Source organism: Myotis lucifugus, unplaced genomic scaffold, assembly GCF_000147115.1.
Source record: "Myotis lucifugus unplaced genomic scaffold, Myoluc2.0 scaffold_5, whole genome shotgun sequence".
Lineage (NCBI taxonomy): Eukaryota > Metazoa > Chordata > Mammalia > Chiroptera > Vespertilionidae > Myotis > Myotis lucifugus.
This window is the reverse complement of record NW_005871053.1, coordinates 10,862,738-10,881,725: the sequence shown is the minus strand read 5'-3', so window position 1 is coordinate 10,881,725 and position 18,988 is coordinate 10,862,738. Positions and strand designations below refer to the sequence as shown.

General features: G+C 35.3%; 1 protein-coding gene and 1 long non-coding RNA gene across 4 annotated transcripts in view; one reads left to right on the top strand and one right to left on the bottom strand.

The window, feature by feature from the left end:
• Window positions 1-4,852: 4,852 nt before the first annotated feature.
• TLK1 (tousled like kinase 1) overlaps window positions 4,853-18,988 on the bottom strand; it is a 154,345-nt gene continuing 140,209 nt past the window's right edge. For both annotated transcript variants that reach the window (XM_006083149.3, XM_023744986.1), the window contains exons 15-21: window positions 18,570-18,661; window positions 18,397-18,486; window positions 18,084-18,253; window positions 17,702-17,837; window positions 15,480-15,591; window positions 14,214-14,321; window positions 4,853-6,746 (exon numbers count right to left, since the gene is read on the bottom strand). In XM_006083149.3, coding sequence (XP_006083211.2) covers window positions 6,570-6,746; window positions 14,214-14,321; window positions 15,480-15,591; window positions 17,702-17,837; window positions 18,084-18,253; window positions 18,397-18,486; window positions 18,570-18,661 — 885 coding nt within the window. In that variant the 3' untranslated portion in view covers window positions 4,853-6,569. The remainder of the gene's footprint in view (window positions 6,747-14,213; window positions 14,322-15,479; window positions 15,592-17,701; window positions 17,838-18,083; window positions 18,254-18,396; window positions 18,487-18,569; window positions 18,662-18,988) is intronic.
• On the top strand, window positions 13,513-18,775 carry LOC111823471. 2 transcript variants are annotated; one of them, XR_002826500.1, is made up of 3 exons: window positions 13,513-14,167; window positions 17,527-17,618; window positions 18,603-18,775. It is a non-coding gene; the product is annotated as an uncharacterized LOC111823471 (long non-coding RNA). The 2 variants fall into 2 exon arrangements; XR_002826503.1 differs by lacking the exon at window positions 13,513-14,167 and adding an exon at window positions 15,628-16,013.

The window sequence follows — 18,988 nt, the reverse complement described above, 5'->3', positions numbered from 1 at the left end:
CATATATGTGTGGGTTTATTTTGGGGCTTTCTATTCTTTCCATTGATCTATGTGTCTGTTATTTTAAAAAATATATTTTTATTGATTTTAGACAGGAAGTGAGAGGGAGAGATAGACACATTAATGATGAAAGAGAATAATTGATTGGCTGCCTCCTACACGCTCCCTATTGGGGATTGAGCCTGCAACCTGGGCATGTGCCCTTGACCAGAAGCAAACCTGGGACCCTTCAGTCTGAAGGCTGGCGGCTCTATCCACTGAGCCAAACCGGCTAGGGCTATGTGTCTGTTTTTATGCCAATACCATACTGTTTTGATTACTATAGTTGTAATATAGTTTGAAATCAGGGAACATGATGCCTCCACTTTGTTCTTTCTCAAGTTTGCTTTGGTTATTCTGGAACTTTTGTGGTTCCATAAGAATTTTAGGATTGTTCGTTCTAGTTTTGTGAAAAATGCCACAGGAATTTTGGTAGGGATTATATTGAATCTGTAGATTGCTTTGGGTAGTATAGACATTTTAATATCAATTCTTCCAATCCATGAGCATGGAATATCTTTCCATATATTTGTGTTTAATTTCTTTCATTAACATCTTATAGTTTTCAGGTCTGTCATCTCCTTGGTTAAATTCACTCCAAGGTATTTTACTCTTTTGGATGCAACTATAAATGGAATTTTTTTCTTAATTTCTCTTCTGAGAGTGTATAGAAATGCAACACATTTTTGTATATTGATTTGTATTCTGTAACTTAACAGATTTTGTTGATTGGTTCTAACAGTTTTTGGTGGTGTCTTTAGGGTTTTTGATGACAGTTTTACTTCTTTCTTCTTATTTGGATGCCTTTTATTTCTTTTTCTTGTCCAATTGTTCTGGCTAGGAATTGCAATACTATGCTGAATAAAAGTGGTGAGCGGGCATCTTTGTCTTGTTCCTGATTTTAGAGGAAAATCTTTTAGCTTTTCATTATTGAATAGGATGGTAGCTGTGAGCCTGTTATATGTGGCTTTTATTATGTTGCAGTACGTTCTCTCTATACCCACTTTGATGTGTTTTTAAAAAAAATCATAAATGGATGTTGAATTTGGGCAAATGCTTTTTTTTTTTTGCATCTATTAAGATGCTCATATTTTTATCCTTCATTTTGTTAATGCAGTGTTATCACATTGATTTGTGGATTTTGAACCATCCTATATCCCTGGAGTAAATCCCACTTGATCATTGGTGTGTGATTCTTTCAATATATTGTTGTGTTTGTTTTGCTAATATTTTGTTGAGGATTTTTGCATTTATATTTACTGGGAATATTGGCCTATAATTTTTCTTGACTGGTTTTGGGATGAGGCTAATGCTGACCTTGTAAAATGAGTTTGGAAGTGTTCCCTTCTATTTGTTTGAAGGGTTTGAGAACTGGTATTAATTCCTCTTTAAAGGTTGTAGAATTCACCAGGGAAGCAGTCTTGTTTAGACTTTTGCTTATTGGAAGGTGTTTCATTACTGATTCTCAGTCTCCCTACTAGTAATTTGTTTGTTCAGATTTTCTATTTCTTCGTGATTCAGTCTTTGTAGGTTGTATGTTTCTAGGAATTTTACCATTCCTTGTAGGTTGTCAAATTTGTTCAGAGTAGCCTCTTGTGATCCTTTGTATTTCTGTGATATCAGTTATATCTCCCTTCTTTTATTTACTTAGTCCTCTCATTTTCTGAGTCTAACTGAAGCTTTGTCAATTGTTTATCTTTTCAAAGAACCAGCTCTTACTTCCACCTTTTCTATTGTCTTTTTAGTCTCTATTTCTGCTCTGATCTTTATTTCCTTCCTGGGCTTCATTTGTTTTTTTGTTTCTCGTGGTGTAGTTAGGTTTTTATTTGATAGTTTTATTTATTTATTTTTATATATAACCATTTATTGCTATTTCTGAACATCCCTCTCAGAACTGCTTTTGCTACATCCCATTAGTTTTGGAATGTTGTGGTTCAATTATCATTTATCTCAAGGTATTTTCAATTTCTCTTTTCATTTCTTCTTTGACCCATTGGCTGTTCTGTAGCATGTTGTTTAATCAGTACATATTTGTGAATTTTCATTTTTTTTCTTGTAATTGATTTTGTTTTATGCATTATGGTCAGAAAAGATGCTTGTTTTTATTTCAATTTTCTTAAATTTATTGACTTGTTTTATGGCAGTGGTTCTCAACCTTGGCTGCACATTAGAATCACCTGGGAATGTTTAAAATCCTGATTTCTGGGCCTCATCCTCCAGAAACTCTGTTTCTTTGTTATGGGGTAAGGCCACAACATTAGTAACAAAGAAACAGAATTTCGGAGGAGGAGGCCCAGAAATCAGGATTTTAAACATTCCCAGGTGATTCTAATGTGCAGCCAAGGTTGAGAACCACTGTTTTATGGCCTACTATATGATCGATAGAGAATTCCATGTGCACTTAAGAATGTGTTCTGTTGCTTATAGAGTGTTCTGTATATAAGTCCATCTGGTTTAATGTAATAAAAGGCCGATTTCCTTATTTTCTGTCTGGATGATCTATTGATGAGAGCATGTAGTCAAGTCCCCTACTATTATATTGTATTGCTATTTCTTCCTTTTAGGTCTTTTAATATTTGCTTTATATATTTAGGTGTTCCAATGACAAGAGCGTATTTACAAATGTTGTATCTTCTTGTTGGATTGACTCCCTTATTACAATGTAATGCCCTTTTTGTCTCTTATTATAATCTTTGTTTTAAAGTCTATTTGTCTGGTATGAGTCTAGCTACCCCAGCATTCCCCCCTCCCATTTGAATAGAGTATCTTTTTCCAGACCTTCACTTTTAGTCTGTATGGCCTTACATCTGAAGTCAGTCTCTTGTAGGCAGCATAAATGTCTTTTTAAAAAATTCGTTCTTTTGATTGAAGAATTTAGTCCATTTAAAATAATTATTGAAAGACATGTACTTATTTTGTTTTCTATTTTATACGTTTTCTTCTTTGTAAGTTGCCTTTCTTAAAACAATCATAGGTAATCTACATCCCTAGTATTTTAAACGAGTGAGGATTTCTAACTAAAAATAATTCTATTAAGTTCTTCCCTGATTCTATGTAAATTCTTGAAGTTCGTCTACATATATTTACTCAAATCTTTCCCAAACACTAAAGAATTCTAAGGGTGTGTGTGTGTGGAGGCAATGCCCAAAAGAGGGGGAGGGGAGGGAAGGGAAATTAAGGAAAGGCAAGTAGAGATGTATGTTCTAGGAAAGAACATTGAAATTGACAAATTATATAAATTCTAGAACTGTTGTAGAGTTCATTTCTTCTTTGACCCATTGGCTGTTCTGTAGCATGTTGTTTAATCAGTACATATTTGTGAATTTTCATTTTTTTCTTGTAATTGACCTTGTTTTATGCATTATGGTCAGAAAAGATGCTTGTTTTTATTAGGAACGAGAATCCTAATAACCTGTTATAAACTAGCTGATAAAACACTTTTGAAATGCCTTCAGAACGTTAAATTTTAGTATATTTGTGAGGAAATTTTATCAGATAACATGTCAAAATTTAGGTGGGATTAGAGAAAGACCTGCAAATGTGATTTAAAGGTATAAAGCTTTTTCACACACAAATGAAACAGCAATGTAATTCAATTCTGAAAGTAACAACCTAAAGGACTGGACAGTCTGCATTACAATTAAATAGGTAGTAACATCTGATGACATTATATTTAGTAAGTAACAATGAATAGCAAAATGCACAATATCCTCTTTAAATTTCTCACTGAAACTCTCCACCACTTTAGCTTCATGTAATGAGGTATTTGTAAAAGTATTTGTTCACATTTTATGTACCATTTAAACTGAGAATTCTTTTTTTTTTTTTTAGAAGGGGATGGACAAAAATAGAGGTCTGTTTTTTTTTAAAGACAACCCAGTATCTACCCAATTCTTGATTTAATGAGTTAATAGGGTAGTTTCTGCACTTATTTCCTCGAAATGTGTACATAGCAATGTGTACACACTGAAACTACTTCATATCAGAAAAAGATTTTAAAATTATCTGCAAAAACTGCATTTTACCTTGCAACAGTGCTGACTCTTACAGGAAACAGGCTTATAAGATAGCTAAGGGAGAGGACCTCGCTGCTGTCTTAGGAATATAAGTCACGCTTTAATTCTGAGGAGTGAATTCAGGAAACCAGAACAGTTTAAGCTTCAGAAGATATTAGAGCTGAAGATTGCCAGAGTGATGGAAATCACTTAGTGATAGATACCAATTTCCTTTGTGAAGATAACAGTATTCAGTTTGGCTCAATTAGCCATCTCGTATCTACTGGGTTACTGGCATATTATCTGACATCTACAGCATTTGTTTGGGAAAACTTTAGGAGGAAGAGACAGTCTATAAGTTGACTCATTTCCCTCCTTTTCTGCATTTTGAGACCATCAGCCACTTTCATTCATTTGGAAATGATGGTAAAGCAGTGATCTTGGGCTATACTACTTATTCAAATCAACCTCATGTTAGATTTATATATCCACTTAATAACTCACCAAAATTTTAAACAAAAAAGGGCATTTTCCTTCAATTCAGAACTTCAAATAAGTTACTATATGAACATAGTACTTTATGATTCAGAATGATGAAAATAACAAAATAGAAAAAATTTGTGGGCAGCACCTAAGGCACTCAGTCAATGTTAACATTTCATCACCATGTCAATATTTCTTATAGGATTTCTATCTTAATCTACAGAGGAGCAGGTACAGCCCTTAGCCACTCCTGATAGTGCTGTTACCCACCCAGAATTAACCTTGATAATGGTTATTAGGTTCACTTTAACAGCTTGAAACACTTTATACTTGTCTTGAAGTATACTTAAAGAATTTATTCAGCTGATTCTTAAGGAGCCAAGTCAGAGCCAATATTCTAAATCTTGAAAGCTCCCTTAAATGCAATTTTCATAGTCTTTAAATTTTAACTGTCATTGTTTATTACCAGTTTGGCTACATTCTCTACAATTTCAGCAGCATTTTAAAGAGACAATGTGTGTATGTACAATGGAAAAACAAAATGGCTTGCAACATCAGAAATAACAGCCACAGTTTAACTGTACAATATTAAGGAGAATCTGTGGTAAAGTAGAGCCTCCTTTTTCAGCAACATGGACAACTTACATGTAAGTATCAGCATTATGAATATAACAATAAAGGAATAATTTTTACAGGAGTAAAATACAACATCCTGAAAAATGGCTTCTACCATACCAGGCAGTTAGAAAATGTTCACATTTTAACAAATCTGTATAAACCACAAGAAACTTGTTTATGGGACCATCATCCCACCTTGCTGATAAGAACCTTCTAGAAATGTAGAATAACCATGAACAATGTATAAATCTAGTATCTATGTGCTCCACAGCCCTAGAACCCAAGAAACTGATTTAGAGAACTCTGTATGTCCAACATGGATCATTTTACATGCCTTGATTGTTAATGAATGCCTGCTTTTAATATGCCTCTATGATGTACAGTCAATTTGCACCTTTTTAAGGAGGTCATTCGATTTTTTTTTTTTTTAGCAAAGAAGCAACATCATTTAGCAGCAATTAAAGCGCCTTCAAGACTTAAAAAAAATACAATATCCAATTAGAAAAGCCATATTTTTAAACATTTGTACAAGAATAAGCTGCTGAAACTTGGTAATTGAAATATGACATATGTACAACAATTTACAATAGAGCTAGAAGGGAATTTATCATTATCCTGCATAGAACTGGTCTGCATTTGGTTACATACTGTCATTTGTTTTAATGAACAAGGCCTGGTATCAAAACAAAAATATGTTACTTCTAACATGTTGAAAACACTGGAGATATTACAATTTAGTGAATTCAACTGATTTTAAAATGAGCAGCTCATTTTGTCAAAGGTGTAAAGTATCTAGGAATAATAGCTCTCCCTTTAACATAACCAGTGAAAAAAAAGGACATGTGATTTCGAGGTACAATGTGGTAAAAGCCAGAACAGGCAAATGACAAAGTCTAACCTTGTCCAAAGATTCTAACTCTCACATTCTATCTATAAAACACAACTGTCACTGTCATTCAGTTCTTACTTTGGTTTCGGCAGATTAACTGCCAAATGCTGAAGAATGTATCCAGGCACTATAGTTCTTGTGTTAGAAATACTTCTCATTTTTTCCAAGTGTTTTTAAATAATGAAAAACTACCCTTCATATTAGAACTCTTTAGTAACAACCACATGTATTTAAGTATTATAAACGCTATTTACAGTGTTTCCCCAAACAAATCACTTTTCTTCTGTCTGAACATGGTATTCCCGTTTCTGTGCAACAGGCAGTCACCCTTCACGTCTCAAGGTTATTTATAGTCAGAAGTGTACATTTATTCACTGTCCATGATCCTTTCTCATACAAACGACGCCACAAAGAACTTCAGCTCGCGAAGTTCTCAATCATGTCCTGTGTAAAAAAGAAAGTAACAAAAAAACACTCAAATGCTCTTAAACTCAAGTGTGCACCTGGAAGCAATTCAAAGGTATCATGCCAATTTTGGAGGAAAGTCAGTAAGTCATTATGCTTGAAGCAGGGGGTGTGGGGGATGCTGTCAGCCCAGCCATGTGTAAGTTTCCTGAAGAGTTTGATCTTCTCATGTGTGGGAGAAGGTACGGGTCATTTGCCAGTTGGTGCACATCAAATCGATCTTCTTTTCGGTATGCCAAACAGCGTCGTATAAAGGCCTTAAAAAAAAAGTCAGCAATTAAAAGCTTTCCTCTTCTAAGTATCAAACAACTAAATTCCAGAGAAGAATGGACACATTTAAGACAGCTTTTTCATCATCTCAAACTGAAACTTTTACTATAACCATTAAATAGTAACTACTGATTTCTTCCTCCCCTAACTTTTGGAAACCACTGTTCTGTCTTGTTTATGATTTAGCTATCCTAAATATCTATATATAAGTACCTAGAATATAAGTGGAATCACACAATATTTGTCCTTTTGTATCTGGCTTATTTCACTTAGCACAACGTTTAAGAGTCATCCATACTTGCAGCATGCATCAGAATTTTGTCCCTTTTTAAATTAAGTAATATTCAACTGCATGTATATACAACATTCTGTTTATCCATTCACCTGTTGATTGATATTGGGTTGTTTCCACCTTTTTGCTATTGTGAATGCTGTTTTGAACACTGGTATAAAGATCTGTTCAAGTCTCTGCCTTTTCATCTTGTTGATGGTTTCCTTTGCTGTGCAGAAGCGTTAGTACTGCACTTGTTTGTTTTTGTCGCCTTTGCTTTTGGTGTCAAATCCAAAAATTCCTCACCAAGACGGAGGTCAAAAGCTTACCAGCTATATTTTCTTTTAGGAGTTTTGTGTTTCAGATCTTTACACCTTCAAATCTTTCATCCATTTTGAGTAAATTTTTGTTTATGGTATAAGTGGCTCAGTTTTCCTGACATCATTTAGTGAAGAGACTGTCTATATCAGTTCTTCCAACCCATGAGTAAGGACTATCTTTCCATATATTTGTGTTTCTTTAATTTCTTCCATTAACATCTTACAGTTTTCAATGTATAAGTCTGTCATCTTGTTGGTTAAATTCACCTCTAGGTAATTTACTCTTTAAGATGCAAATGGGCTTATTTTCTTAATTTCTCTTTCTGATAGTTTATTTGTGTATAGAAATGCAACAGATTTTTATATATTGAGTTTGCATCCTGCAACTTTACTGAATTTGTAGATTAGTTCTAACAGTTTTTTGGTGATGTTTTTAAGGTTTTCAGTATACAGGTGACCCCTGAACAACAAGGGGTTAGGGGTGACAACTCCCAGCAGTCAAAATCCACATGTAACTTAATTTGGCCCTCTGCATATGCAATTCCCAATGATCCGTTGACCTTTAATTCGATTTGAACTGTGTGGGTTAACTGAAAAATCTGTGAATAAGTGGACTGGTACAGTTTGAACCCATGTTGTTCAAGGGTTAACTGTATAATGTCATCTGTAAATTATTTCTTCCTTTTTGATTTTGGATGCCTTTTATTTCTATTTCAGCCTAATTGCTCTAGCTAGGACTTCTAATATTATGTTGGATATGGAAAGCTGCATTTATAATTACAAATTCTGCACACTTATTTCTAGAATTTATCTTCTGCTAAAATAATCCTCTGTCAGTTTAGTTTGGCCAGAGGGTATGCTATTTTTAACCATATTTTTTTTTCCTATTGAGCATAAAGACTTTCTTTACATGAAGGAACACTTCCATTGAGGTTTTTGTTTCATAGGTTAACGTTGAGCATCAGCACACTTTTGAAAAAGCTAAAAGTGGAACAGAATCACTATCTTTTCCCTTTCTCAGACTGGTTTTATGTATCCTGTCCTTGAGAAGAGCTTCTTTAAAAAAAAAAAACTATAAGTATACAGTACAAAGTGAATATATCGATGTAACTGGCAACCAGATAAAGAAAGTAATTTTACCAAAACCATCTGAGTTTCTTCCTGCCCGTTTAAGCATGGGCTCTGCCTACAACCCACCTGGGTAACTTCTATCCTAACTTTTAACACTGTAGTTAAGTTCTGCTGTTTTGACCTTTATGTAAGTGAAACCACAGATTATGTTCTCTTTTATGTGGCTTCTTTCACCCAGTATTATATTTGAGATTTGTGCATTTTTTTACAACAGATAAAACATTCTTAAGTGATAATTGATAATTCTTTCCCTTTCTTATTGCTGACACTAGACCAGTGATGGCAAACCTATGACACGCATGTCAGAGGTGACACGCGAACTCATTTTTTTGGTTGATTTTTCTTTGTTAAATGGCATTTAAATATATCAAATAAATATCAAAAATATAAGTCTTTGTTTTACTATGGTTGCAAATATCAAAAAATTTCTATATGTGACACAGCACCAGAGTTAAGTTAGGGTTTTTCAAAATGCTGACACGCCGAGCTCAAAAGGTTCGCCATCACTGCACTAGACAGTACCCTATAGCTTGCCATGAAATAAACCATTAATAAGAAAACTATAACATACTTTTTAATGTGATCAAACTTCAACTTAAACGGAACAATTTTGCCTGTTCTTTGTTTTGAAAGTCATTGGAAGTAATTTTTTCTCTAAAAACAAATCTAGCTCTTCTCATACCATGGTTAGCATACTAACATTTTTATCAAAAGTCTTTCTGATCCCTTAGGTCTTATCTTTTTAAGTCTTTAACAAATAAAAAAAGTTTCAGAGACCACTCTGAAAATGATCAAGATATAGAAAAAAGAAATCAAGAGTGATTATGTTGAAGACAGAGTTTAAAAGGATGAAAAATTACCAATAGCCAGGTTAAGAAGTATACGAGGAGTAAATATGCTTAAGATGCTTAAATGAGGTCAGTAGAGGTACTTGGCAAAGGTGTACTATTCTGTAAGGACAAAAGGTTACAAAACAAGCAAAAATAATGTGATTTTCCCCTGGTACCAAAAGGGTGACTGTGGCACCTATAAAGAGGTAGAGGTGGTGAACGGGACTTCTTTTTGGCACACTATAGTCACACTACACTCATTCTTGTTACTATTAAAAATGTAAATATATGGATCCTGCATTGACTACATTCATTTAGTTTCTGTTCTCACTGATGCTGTGATAAACAGAAGACAAAATTTTTTTTTAAAATATATTTTATTTTATTATTTTATTTTATTTTATTTTTTTTAATATATTTTTTATTGATTTTTTACAGAGAGGAAGGGAGAGAGATAGTTAGAAACATCGATGAGAGAGAAACATCGATCAGCTGCCTCCTGCACACCCCCTACTGGGGATGTGCCCGCAACCAAGGTACATGCCCTTGACCGGAATCGAACCTGGGACCCTTCAGTCCGCAGGCCGACGCTCTATCCACTGAGCCAAACCGGTTTTGGCAGAAGACAAAATTTAGATGCTAACACCAAGATCTTTTAAAAAAATTTTCACTTATATATTTTAATTGTTGACAGTATTATAAATGTCCCCCATAACCCCTTTACCCTCTTCTGTCCAGTTCCTACTTCTTCCCCCAGGCCTTCACCACACTACTGTCTGTGTCCATGGGCTATGCATATCCTATCCCAGTGATGGTGAACCTTTTGAGCTCGGCGTGTCAGCATTTTGAAAAACCCTAACTTAACTCTGGTGCCGTGTCACATATAGAAATTTTTTGATATTTGCAACCATAGTAAAACAAAGACTTATATGGCTGGTGAGCATAGCGGCAGTGACGGGAGCCTCTCCTGCCTAAGGCGGCAGGTAGATATCCCCTGAAGGATCCTGGACTGCAGGAGGGCACAGGCTGGGCTGAGGGACCCCCCCCCCCCCGCCCTCTAGTGCACGAAATTCGTGCACTAGGCCTCTAGTAAATATATAAGTTCTTTGGTTTATCTCTTCCTGTCCCTCTCTCCCCTCTGAGATATGTCAGTCTGTTCCATCCCCATGGATTTATTTTGTTGGACAATTTATTTTGTTCATTAGCTTCCACGAATCAGTGAGATCATGTGATATTTGTCCTTCTCTGACTGGCTTATTTCATTTAACATAATAATCTCCAGGTCCATCCATGCTGTTTCAAAGGGTAAGAGATCCCTCTTTTTTACAGCTGCATAGTATGCCATTGTGTAAATGTACCACAGCTTTATCCATTCATCTACTGTTTCCAAATCTTAGGTATTGGAAATAATGCTGCTATGAATATAGGGGTGCATATATTCTTTCTGATTGGTGTATGGGTTTCTTCGGCTATTTTCCTAGAAGTGCGGTTGCTGGGTCAATTGGCAGTTCCATTTTTGATTTTTTGAGGAAACTCCACTGTTTTCCATAGTGGCTGTACCAGTCTGCATTTCCACCAACCGTGCATAAGGGTCCCCTTTTCTCCACATCCTCACCAGCACTTGTCATTTGTTTAGCCATTTTGACAGGTGCTAGTACCTCATTGTCATTTTAATTTGTATCTCTCTGATGATCAGTGACTTTGAGCATTTTTTCATGTCTCTTGGCCATCAGTATGTCCGCTTTGGAGAAGTGTCTACTTAGGTCCTTAGCCCATTATTTAATTGGGTTGTTTGTCTTCCTTTTGTTGAGTTGTACGAGTTCTTTATATTTTGGAAATTAACCCCTTATCAGCTGTATTATTGCCAAATATGTTCTCCCATACAGTGGGTTCTTTTCATTCAGATGATGGTTTCTCTTGCTGTGCAGTAGCTTTTTAGTTTGATGTAGTTCCATTTTTTAAAAATTTTTTCCTTTGTTTCTCTTGCCCAAGCACAGTGATCGGCAAACTGCAGCTCGCGAGCCACATGCGGCTCTTTGGCCCCTTGAGTGTGGCTCTGGCTCTTCCACAAAATACCATGTGCGGGCGTGCACGTACAGTGCGATTGAAACTTCATGGCCCATGCGCAGAAGTCGGTATTTTGTGGAAGAGCCACACTCAAGGGGCCAAAGAGCCGCATGTGGCTCATGAGCCGGTTTGCCGACCACTGCCGTAGATTTCTGTGAAAAGCCTGAGATTTTGCTGCCTATGTTTCCTTTTAGGATTTTTATGGTTTCACGATTTACATTTAAATCTTTTATCCATTTTGAGTTTATTCTTATGTATGGTGTAAGTTGGTGGTCTAGTTTCATCTTTTTGCATGTACCTGTCCAATTTTTCCAAGACCATTTGTTGAAGAGACTGTCTTTACTCCATCGTATGTTCTTGCCTCCTTTATCAAATATTAATTGACCATAGGATGTGGGTTGATTTCTGGGGCCTGTGTTCTGTTCTACTAATCTATATGCCTATTCTTGTGCTAGTACCAGTTTTTTTTTTTATTACAGTGGCTTTGTAGTATAGTTTGATATATGGTATTGTGATCCCTCCAACTTTGTTCTTTTTTCCAAGATTGCTGTGGCTATTTGGGGTCTACTTTCCGACTACTGATTTTTACCTCCTTGGTTAAGTTTATTTCTAAATATCTTAATTTTTTTGTTGTAATGGTAAACGGGGTTGTTTTTTTAATTTCCCTTTCTGAGAGTTCATTATTGGTGTATTAAGATGCCATCAATTTCTGAATGATTTTGTAACTGCTACTTTGCTGAATTCATTTATTAAATCGAGTAGATTTTTGGTGGAGTCTTTAGGGTTTTTATGTACAATATCATGTCATCTGCAAATAATAATTTTACTTCCTTCTCCTTTCTTCTTGTTTGATCACTGTGGCTAGGACTTCTGATACTATGTAGAATAAGAGTGGTCCTTTTCCCATTAAGTGTTCTTAGGGGAAACACTTAGTTTTTGCCCATTGAGTATGATGTTGACCATAGGCTTGTCGTCATGTATGGTCTTTATTATGTTGAGGTATGATCCCTCTATTCCCACTTTACTGAGAGTTTTGATCAAAAAAGGGTGTTGGTTTTTGTCAAATGCTTTTTCTTGATATGATCATGTAATTTTTTTATCCTTCATTTTGTTTATGTGATTGATTTACAAATATTACACCAGCCTTGTATCTCTGGAATAAATCCCACTTGGTCATGGTGTATGATCTTTTAAATGTATTGCTGGAATCGATTCCCTAATATTTTGAAGATTTTAGCATCTATGTTCATCAGGGATATTGGCGTCAAAATCTTTTTAAAAGAAGCCATATTTACCTTACAAAAATAACTCATGTTTTAAAATAAGAACGTCAGTTATCTTTTTAATTGTCAATCTTCTAAAAGTCATTCAAATGATTTGCAAAAAGCCAACAAAGATGTAATGGATAGACTAACCAATCTAGAGGAAGGTGGGGTGGAGGGAGTCAATGGGGAAGAAAAAGAGGACATCTGTAATACTTTCAACAATACTGATAAATTTTAAAAAAGATGTAATAGATAAAATGAAATATGGGACAGTTACTAATATTACACAAAAACCAGTACAATTATGAAGGCCATTATGACCTTGATCAGGGACATATAGCAGGGCTTATCTACACTCTTCTAACAATATAGAAGCTATATAATGCCTGTTTATGAATTATTCTTATGGCCTAGCAAAAAGAAATGGGAATGTCATGTATTTGTCTTGGAATTTCACAGGTTTTAAAAAGAAGACTACAACAGGGAGTCACAGAGAAATAAACTTTGGGATAAGCATATCAAAACAGGAGTAAAAATGGGAAAGGCCAATCAGAGGATGAAGGTGGGAAGATATTAAGGACCATCATAGTTTTGCTATTAGAAATATCTATTTCATGTTATCACATAGACATATATGGATTAGTCTACGGCCATACCACCCGAATGCACCTGATCTCGGAAGCTAAGCAGGGTCGGACCTGGTTAGTACTGCCCTGGCTAATGTGGCTCAGTTGGTAGGATTGACAACCTGTACACCGAAAGGTTGTTGGTTTGATTCTGGTCAAGGCACATCCCCAGTCCCAGTTGGGGTGCATGCGATTGGCAACTGAAAGATGATAAACGTTTGTCCCTCCTCCCCCCCAAAAAAAATCAATGAAAATGTCCCTAGGTGAAGATTTTTTAAAAAGAACTTTAGGAAGCCATTGTTATAGCTTCAGAGACTTCTACATGTCAAGAAAGCTAAAGAAGAGGTCAGGCTTTCTCAAGAGCTAATGCAGAGTAACATGAGATCAAGTAGCTCTGATACTTACTAGGTATAATTCTGGACAAGTATTTTTGCTATGTACGCACCCTGACTGGGGATCAAACCCACAACTACTGTATGAGCCCTGGCCGGGAATTGAACCCGGGACCCTCCAGTGCACAGGACAACGCTCCAACCAACTGCCAGGACTCAACATAATACTTCTATTATTTCTTAATCAGTTGGCCCTTGAATAACATGGGGATTAGGGGCATCACCCCCCAGTGCAGTTGAAAATCCACATTACTTTCGACTGAAAGTCTTATCAATGACTTAAATAGTCAAATAAGACATATTTAGTATGTTATATATAATATTTAATATACTCTTACAATAAGAGAAAAGTTGAGAAAGCATGTACATATATTTTATGTATTCATGACATACCTAACTTTTTCAAAAAATTTTTTCAATATTTCTAGGCTATGTGATTCACCTGCAAATTTCCCATATTGTTCAAGGATCAACTCTATACCTCCTGGACAGATTTTCCTGTGGTGGTAATTACTTTGTTTTAAGCACAATTTATGACATGAAATTTATTACCTTGGCTTCAGTGCTTACAACCGGTTTTACAGGGAACTGAACTTCTGTGGCTTTTAATATTGTATTTTCTTGAAGAATGTCTTGTTGAGATTGATTGTGACCAAATGGCTAAAAATAAAAAGTTGAGAAATTTATCTCACAAAAAATTTAAACAGATATTATCAGTGAATACTCAAGATACAAATTATTTGTGTTCTAAAAAAGTCTTGCCCTCAGTTACATGGAAGTTGGGATGCATTTTCATAGCAACAAAGTTATAATTTGTATCTGCCGAGACAGCCTAATTAATCAATCCTCAAAATAGCTGAAACACTGTGAATAAGCAAAATAAAATAATGCTACTGCAACATAGGTAATTAAGATAAAATAACATAAGAAATTTAAAACTTTATTCTTAATATTTACAAAATGAAATTTGATTCAAGATGAAGTAGTGGACATGCCTGTGGAAAGACCACTGAATAAAATACTTTGAGCATAGTACACTAACTTAAATGAAATAGCTCTGGGTTTGGTCCTCCTAATTTGCAGTCAATTTCCAGACAAGTTCATTAAACTCTCTTTCCATACTGATGAAGGGACTAGATGGGATGGGGATTAGATAATATCTATAATAGTTTGTAGTTCTGACTTCAAAATAAAGAGGTTTAGGAAATATTAAGACTTAAGTTTGGCGAAATTTCCCTGAGGAAACTATGTCAAGGCCAAACTGTGTGTGCATGCAGTGAGGGAGAGAGAATGGAGGATAATGAAGAGTTTTGGCTCCAGTATTCTTTAACAATGTTAGTACTGTTAACATATAGTTCTTTTCCTTCAGTTAAAAAAAAAGGTGTGTGTGCAAAATGCAGGCTAAGAAAACTGTTATGACGTTAAAATAATCCTGATCCACAGAAATTTTAGAAGAAATAGAGAAGAGCCCTAGCTGGTTTTACTCAGTGGTTAGAGTGTCAGCCTGTGGAACTAAGGGTCTCACGTTTGATTCTGGTCAAGGACACATGCCTTGATTGCAGGTCAATCCCCGGCCCACATCAGGACATGTGCGGGAGGCAACCCATCGATGTTTCTTTCTCTTTTCCTCTTCCCTCCCTTCTATTCTCAATGGTAAAATATCCTCAGGTAAGGATGGAAAGAAATAGAGAAGAAGCCTGGCTTTCCTTAGAAGGATTTAAATTGACTTTTGACTTTAAGTTAATGAACTTTGTATTTAAAAGGGGAAAATTCCACTTATCTAAATAGTACAGCTGCATCTGGTATACTTTAACTTACCTTTCTGCCATAAAGACACTGAAAGAAAATGACTCCAACTGACCACACATCAACCTTGTTGGAAATTTTTGGTGGTTCTTTTCCAACTACAAAACACTCAGGAGGTAAATACCTATAGTTTTTTGGGGAGAAAAAGGGAAAGGATACTATTAACAATCTGTAATTTAAAATCTAAGTGTAAAATCTCAGAACTAATTTTATCCACATAAAACCTTAGGACCTTCATGAATGAAAATCACCAATCAAGTTTTTGAATCCTTCTATCACCTGACCCTAGCACCAAAACATACAACTTTGAGATAAAGTATGATATACACACACATCCTAAAGTGTACAATAACATATATTATCATTAGAAATTACAATGTTCTAGGCACTTTCCCTTCCCGATTCATTTCTCTTTCCTTTCCTCCTCCCCAGGCATGTTACCATTAGCTTTCACTCCCAAGCTCCAAAGGACCTTCTTTTACCTCTAGAACTTGTTTGCTAAGCCCGTTTCTTCTAGGAACTACTATTTCTACCTCTGTAATTTGGGTAAGTGTCTAATAATAGAATAAATCCTCTCCCACTGCCCCCCTTCACCAGCATTCAAACTGTAGGCAGTTCTCTTCCTAAAACACACATCTGATCAGGTGGCTCTTCTGTTTAAAGAATCTCAGCATTACTAACTGTCAAGGTATATACCTCATATCTCGTTTGTAACACAAGACCCATCGTAATCCAGCAGCAACTTAAACTTCCAACATCTGCACTCACTCTTCTTCTCTACCCCTCAAACTGGCTAGGGAAAGCCAATTAACTGAGCTGCCCACACTGCTTTTCTGTCACCTATGCTTTTGAATATGACAATCTTGAATACCTTCCCTAACCCTCCAATTCACGTGGAGAGCACCTTTTCTGCTTCTCTCTAGGTAGAGCTTTGCTTCTTCCCCATGTAACCATCATGACTATATCTCTTTCCTGCACAGCCTCCTAAATATAAGCCTCCCTGTCTCATGTCTACCTGATAGAGGTAAATTTCCTTGTCTGCCCTGCCCTACATGAGTGAAGCCAGAGTGAGAGGGGAACAATATACTGGGTGTCTTTGCAGAAAAAAAAGGATTATTTAGAACATGGTTTTCAAGCGTCTTCCATAGGGTTCTACCAAAAAGCCTTGTTTTTATTGGTTTTACTTATTAGGACCCTAAGATTTTATTGTGAAAAAGCAAGCCTTGTTGCTAAAAGAAAAAAAGTCTAAAGATTACTAATTGAGGATACAACTATTTAGGGGGTTACTAGTTTGAATAATTTTCTTTAAGTATGAAAAAAATTTATGACGTATCTTATTCATATTCCTAGAAAATGCCACAAGCAGAATTTAAAACTTTAAAATGGCTTCAAAAGAATGCATGAACATGACTAATCCCTGTTCATGAAAAGTGAAGTCCGTACAGAACTGTGCTGTCTTATGGGACTGGTCACTATGTGCCCAAGCTATCTGTGAAGACTGTTTGTAGTCACCATCCTGTTCAAGAAAATTAAATACAGTTATCTTTCTTCCAATTAAAATGTCACTCCTTTTGCTCAACTAATTTATTCTGAAAACTAAGTTTGTTTTGAAATTTTATAATCTACGTTCTTCACTTTGGTGAACTGGACAATAAGTTTGACAATTCACACTGAAGCAATTTTTATTAGTAACTGTGAAGGGAATGACATTCATTTAGACTGTGAGTCTATGGTGCTATCTAGACTTATATCTATATGTAATGAAGTCAATAAAAGGTGTTTTTGAGAGTCAAGTCCAAAGGCCAAATATGCCAAATACTTCTCCCATCCACGATCAACAAAGCATTCATCTCCAATAAAAACTTTAACTACAAAACCTCTACAGAGAGGGCTTTTTGCTTATTTCCTGTAACAGTCAAGATGTTATATTTTTGTAAGTATTTTTTTCATGAAAAATGTCACTCTAACATTATAGAAAAACCCCCACACATTCTCCACATTAGGAGTTTCTGGGTAGGTACTGAAGTCACCTGCTAATGCTAAGTCTTTCTCCCTCTAGTTTGCTGAGATGAGTCAAGAAGACTGATGAACGTGGCCTTCCGCTCAACTCAGAGACTTCACATCAGTACCCTCAGTACAGTAATCTCAAAGGTACATGGAAAGAAAAACTAAACTCTCATAAAAAGCCTTGTGACTAATCTAGACAATTTTGATGTTTTCAGTAATATATTTACCAGTAAGTGCCTGCCCCTTGGGAAGTTAGGTCCATTCCATCTACACCATAGCTATCGTCATCCATGATCTTGGACAGACCAAAATCAGTGATTTTGATTTCTCCACAAGCTGTTCCATCCACCAGAAGGATGTTTCCTAGGAACAAAATAAAAATAGAAGGTTCTTTTAATGATACATAGATAAATAACATCTTTATGACTTACGCTAACTTTTGGGAAGTAAATATAATTTTAAAAAGTGACATGACAAAAAGACTTTAAATTCTACTACTCTATTGACATTTACAAACTAAACCAAAAAGCATGTTTTCAGGTAAATGAATAAATATGACATTATACTCCTTAGAGCTTAAAAATTTATTTAGACAATTTTATTAATTACCTGGCTTAAGATCATAATGTATAATAGGGGGTTTGATTTCATTGAGATATCTTAGTGCATTTACAATTTGCATTACAATAGACCTAGCTTCTTTCTCCGACATTAATTTATGTTGCTTCAGATAGAAATCCAAGTCATTGCCTTCACAGTATTCTAACACTGTACAAAACCTAAAATGGAGAAGATTAAAAAAATTAGATATAAAATATTATCCAATAATTCAGAATCATAGTGAAGAAATGAAGTCATTTATACCACCACCACAGAATAGGGAAAGCAGAAAGCAAACATATCTTTACTTATATTCACTTACGTATCTGTATCCAAGGAGAAATAATCATAGAGTTTAACTATTCTGGGATGATCCAGTTCTTTGTGTATTCTATACTCTCTGCAGGCATGTCTACAGGAAGAGAGAGTATTTTAATTCTCCATTACCATTAAATATGTTTTCAATTGATAAAAAGAATGAAGTATTATATTTACTTATAGTAATTTTCCTTTTTCTCATCCCTCCAGCTTTTATTAAGCTGATGGATCTTCACAGCAGCGTATCTTTGTTCATAAAGGTCAAAAGCCTAGGATTCAAGTCACAAGAGTTAGGACCAAAGACCAACTGAATAGCTGTAAGAGGTTAAAAAAAAATTTGGTGATGATTTTCTCATAATATGGAATTAGAATATACACTACAATTCTTGTGTTGATCTTTGCTAAGATTATATACAGTTCAATGACACATGATCAGAAACAAGATACATATCCCATGGTGCTAAATCAGAGGAAACTTTAAGTTTTATAAATGAATCAAAATAAAACAACAAAGCTATTTTTTGTTTTTAATATGAACCTGTTCCTCTATCCTGGCAGCAAACAGTCAGGAAAACAAATGGCTCTAATGCTTTTTT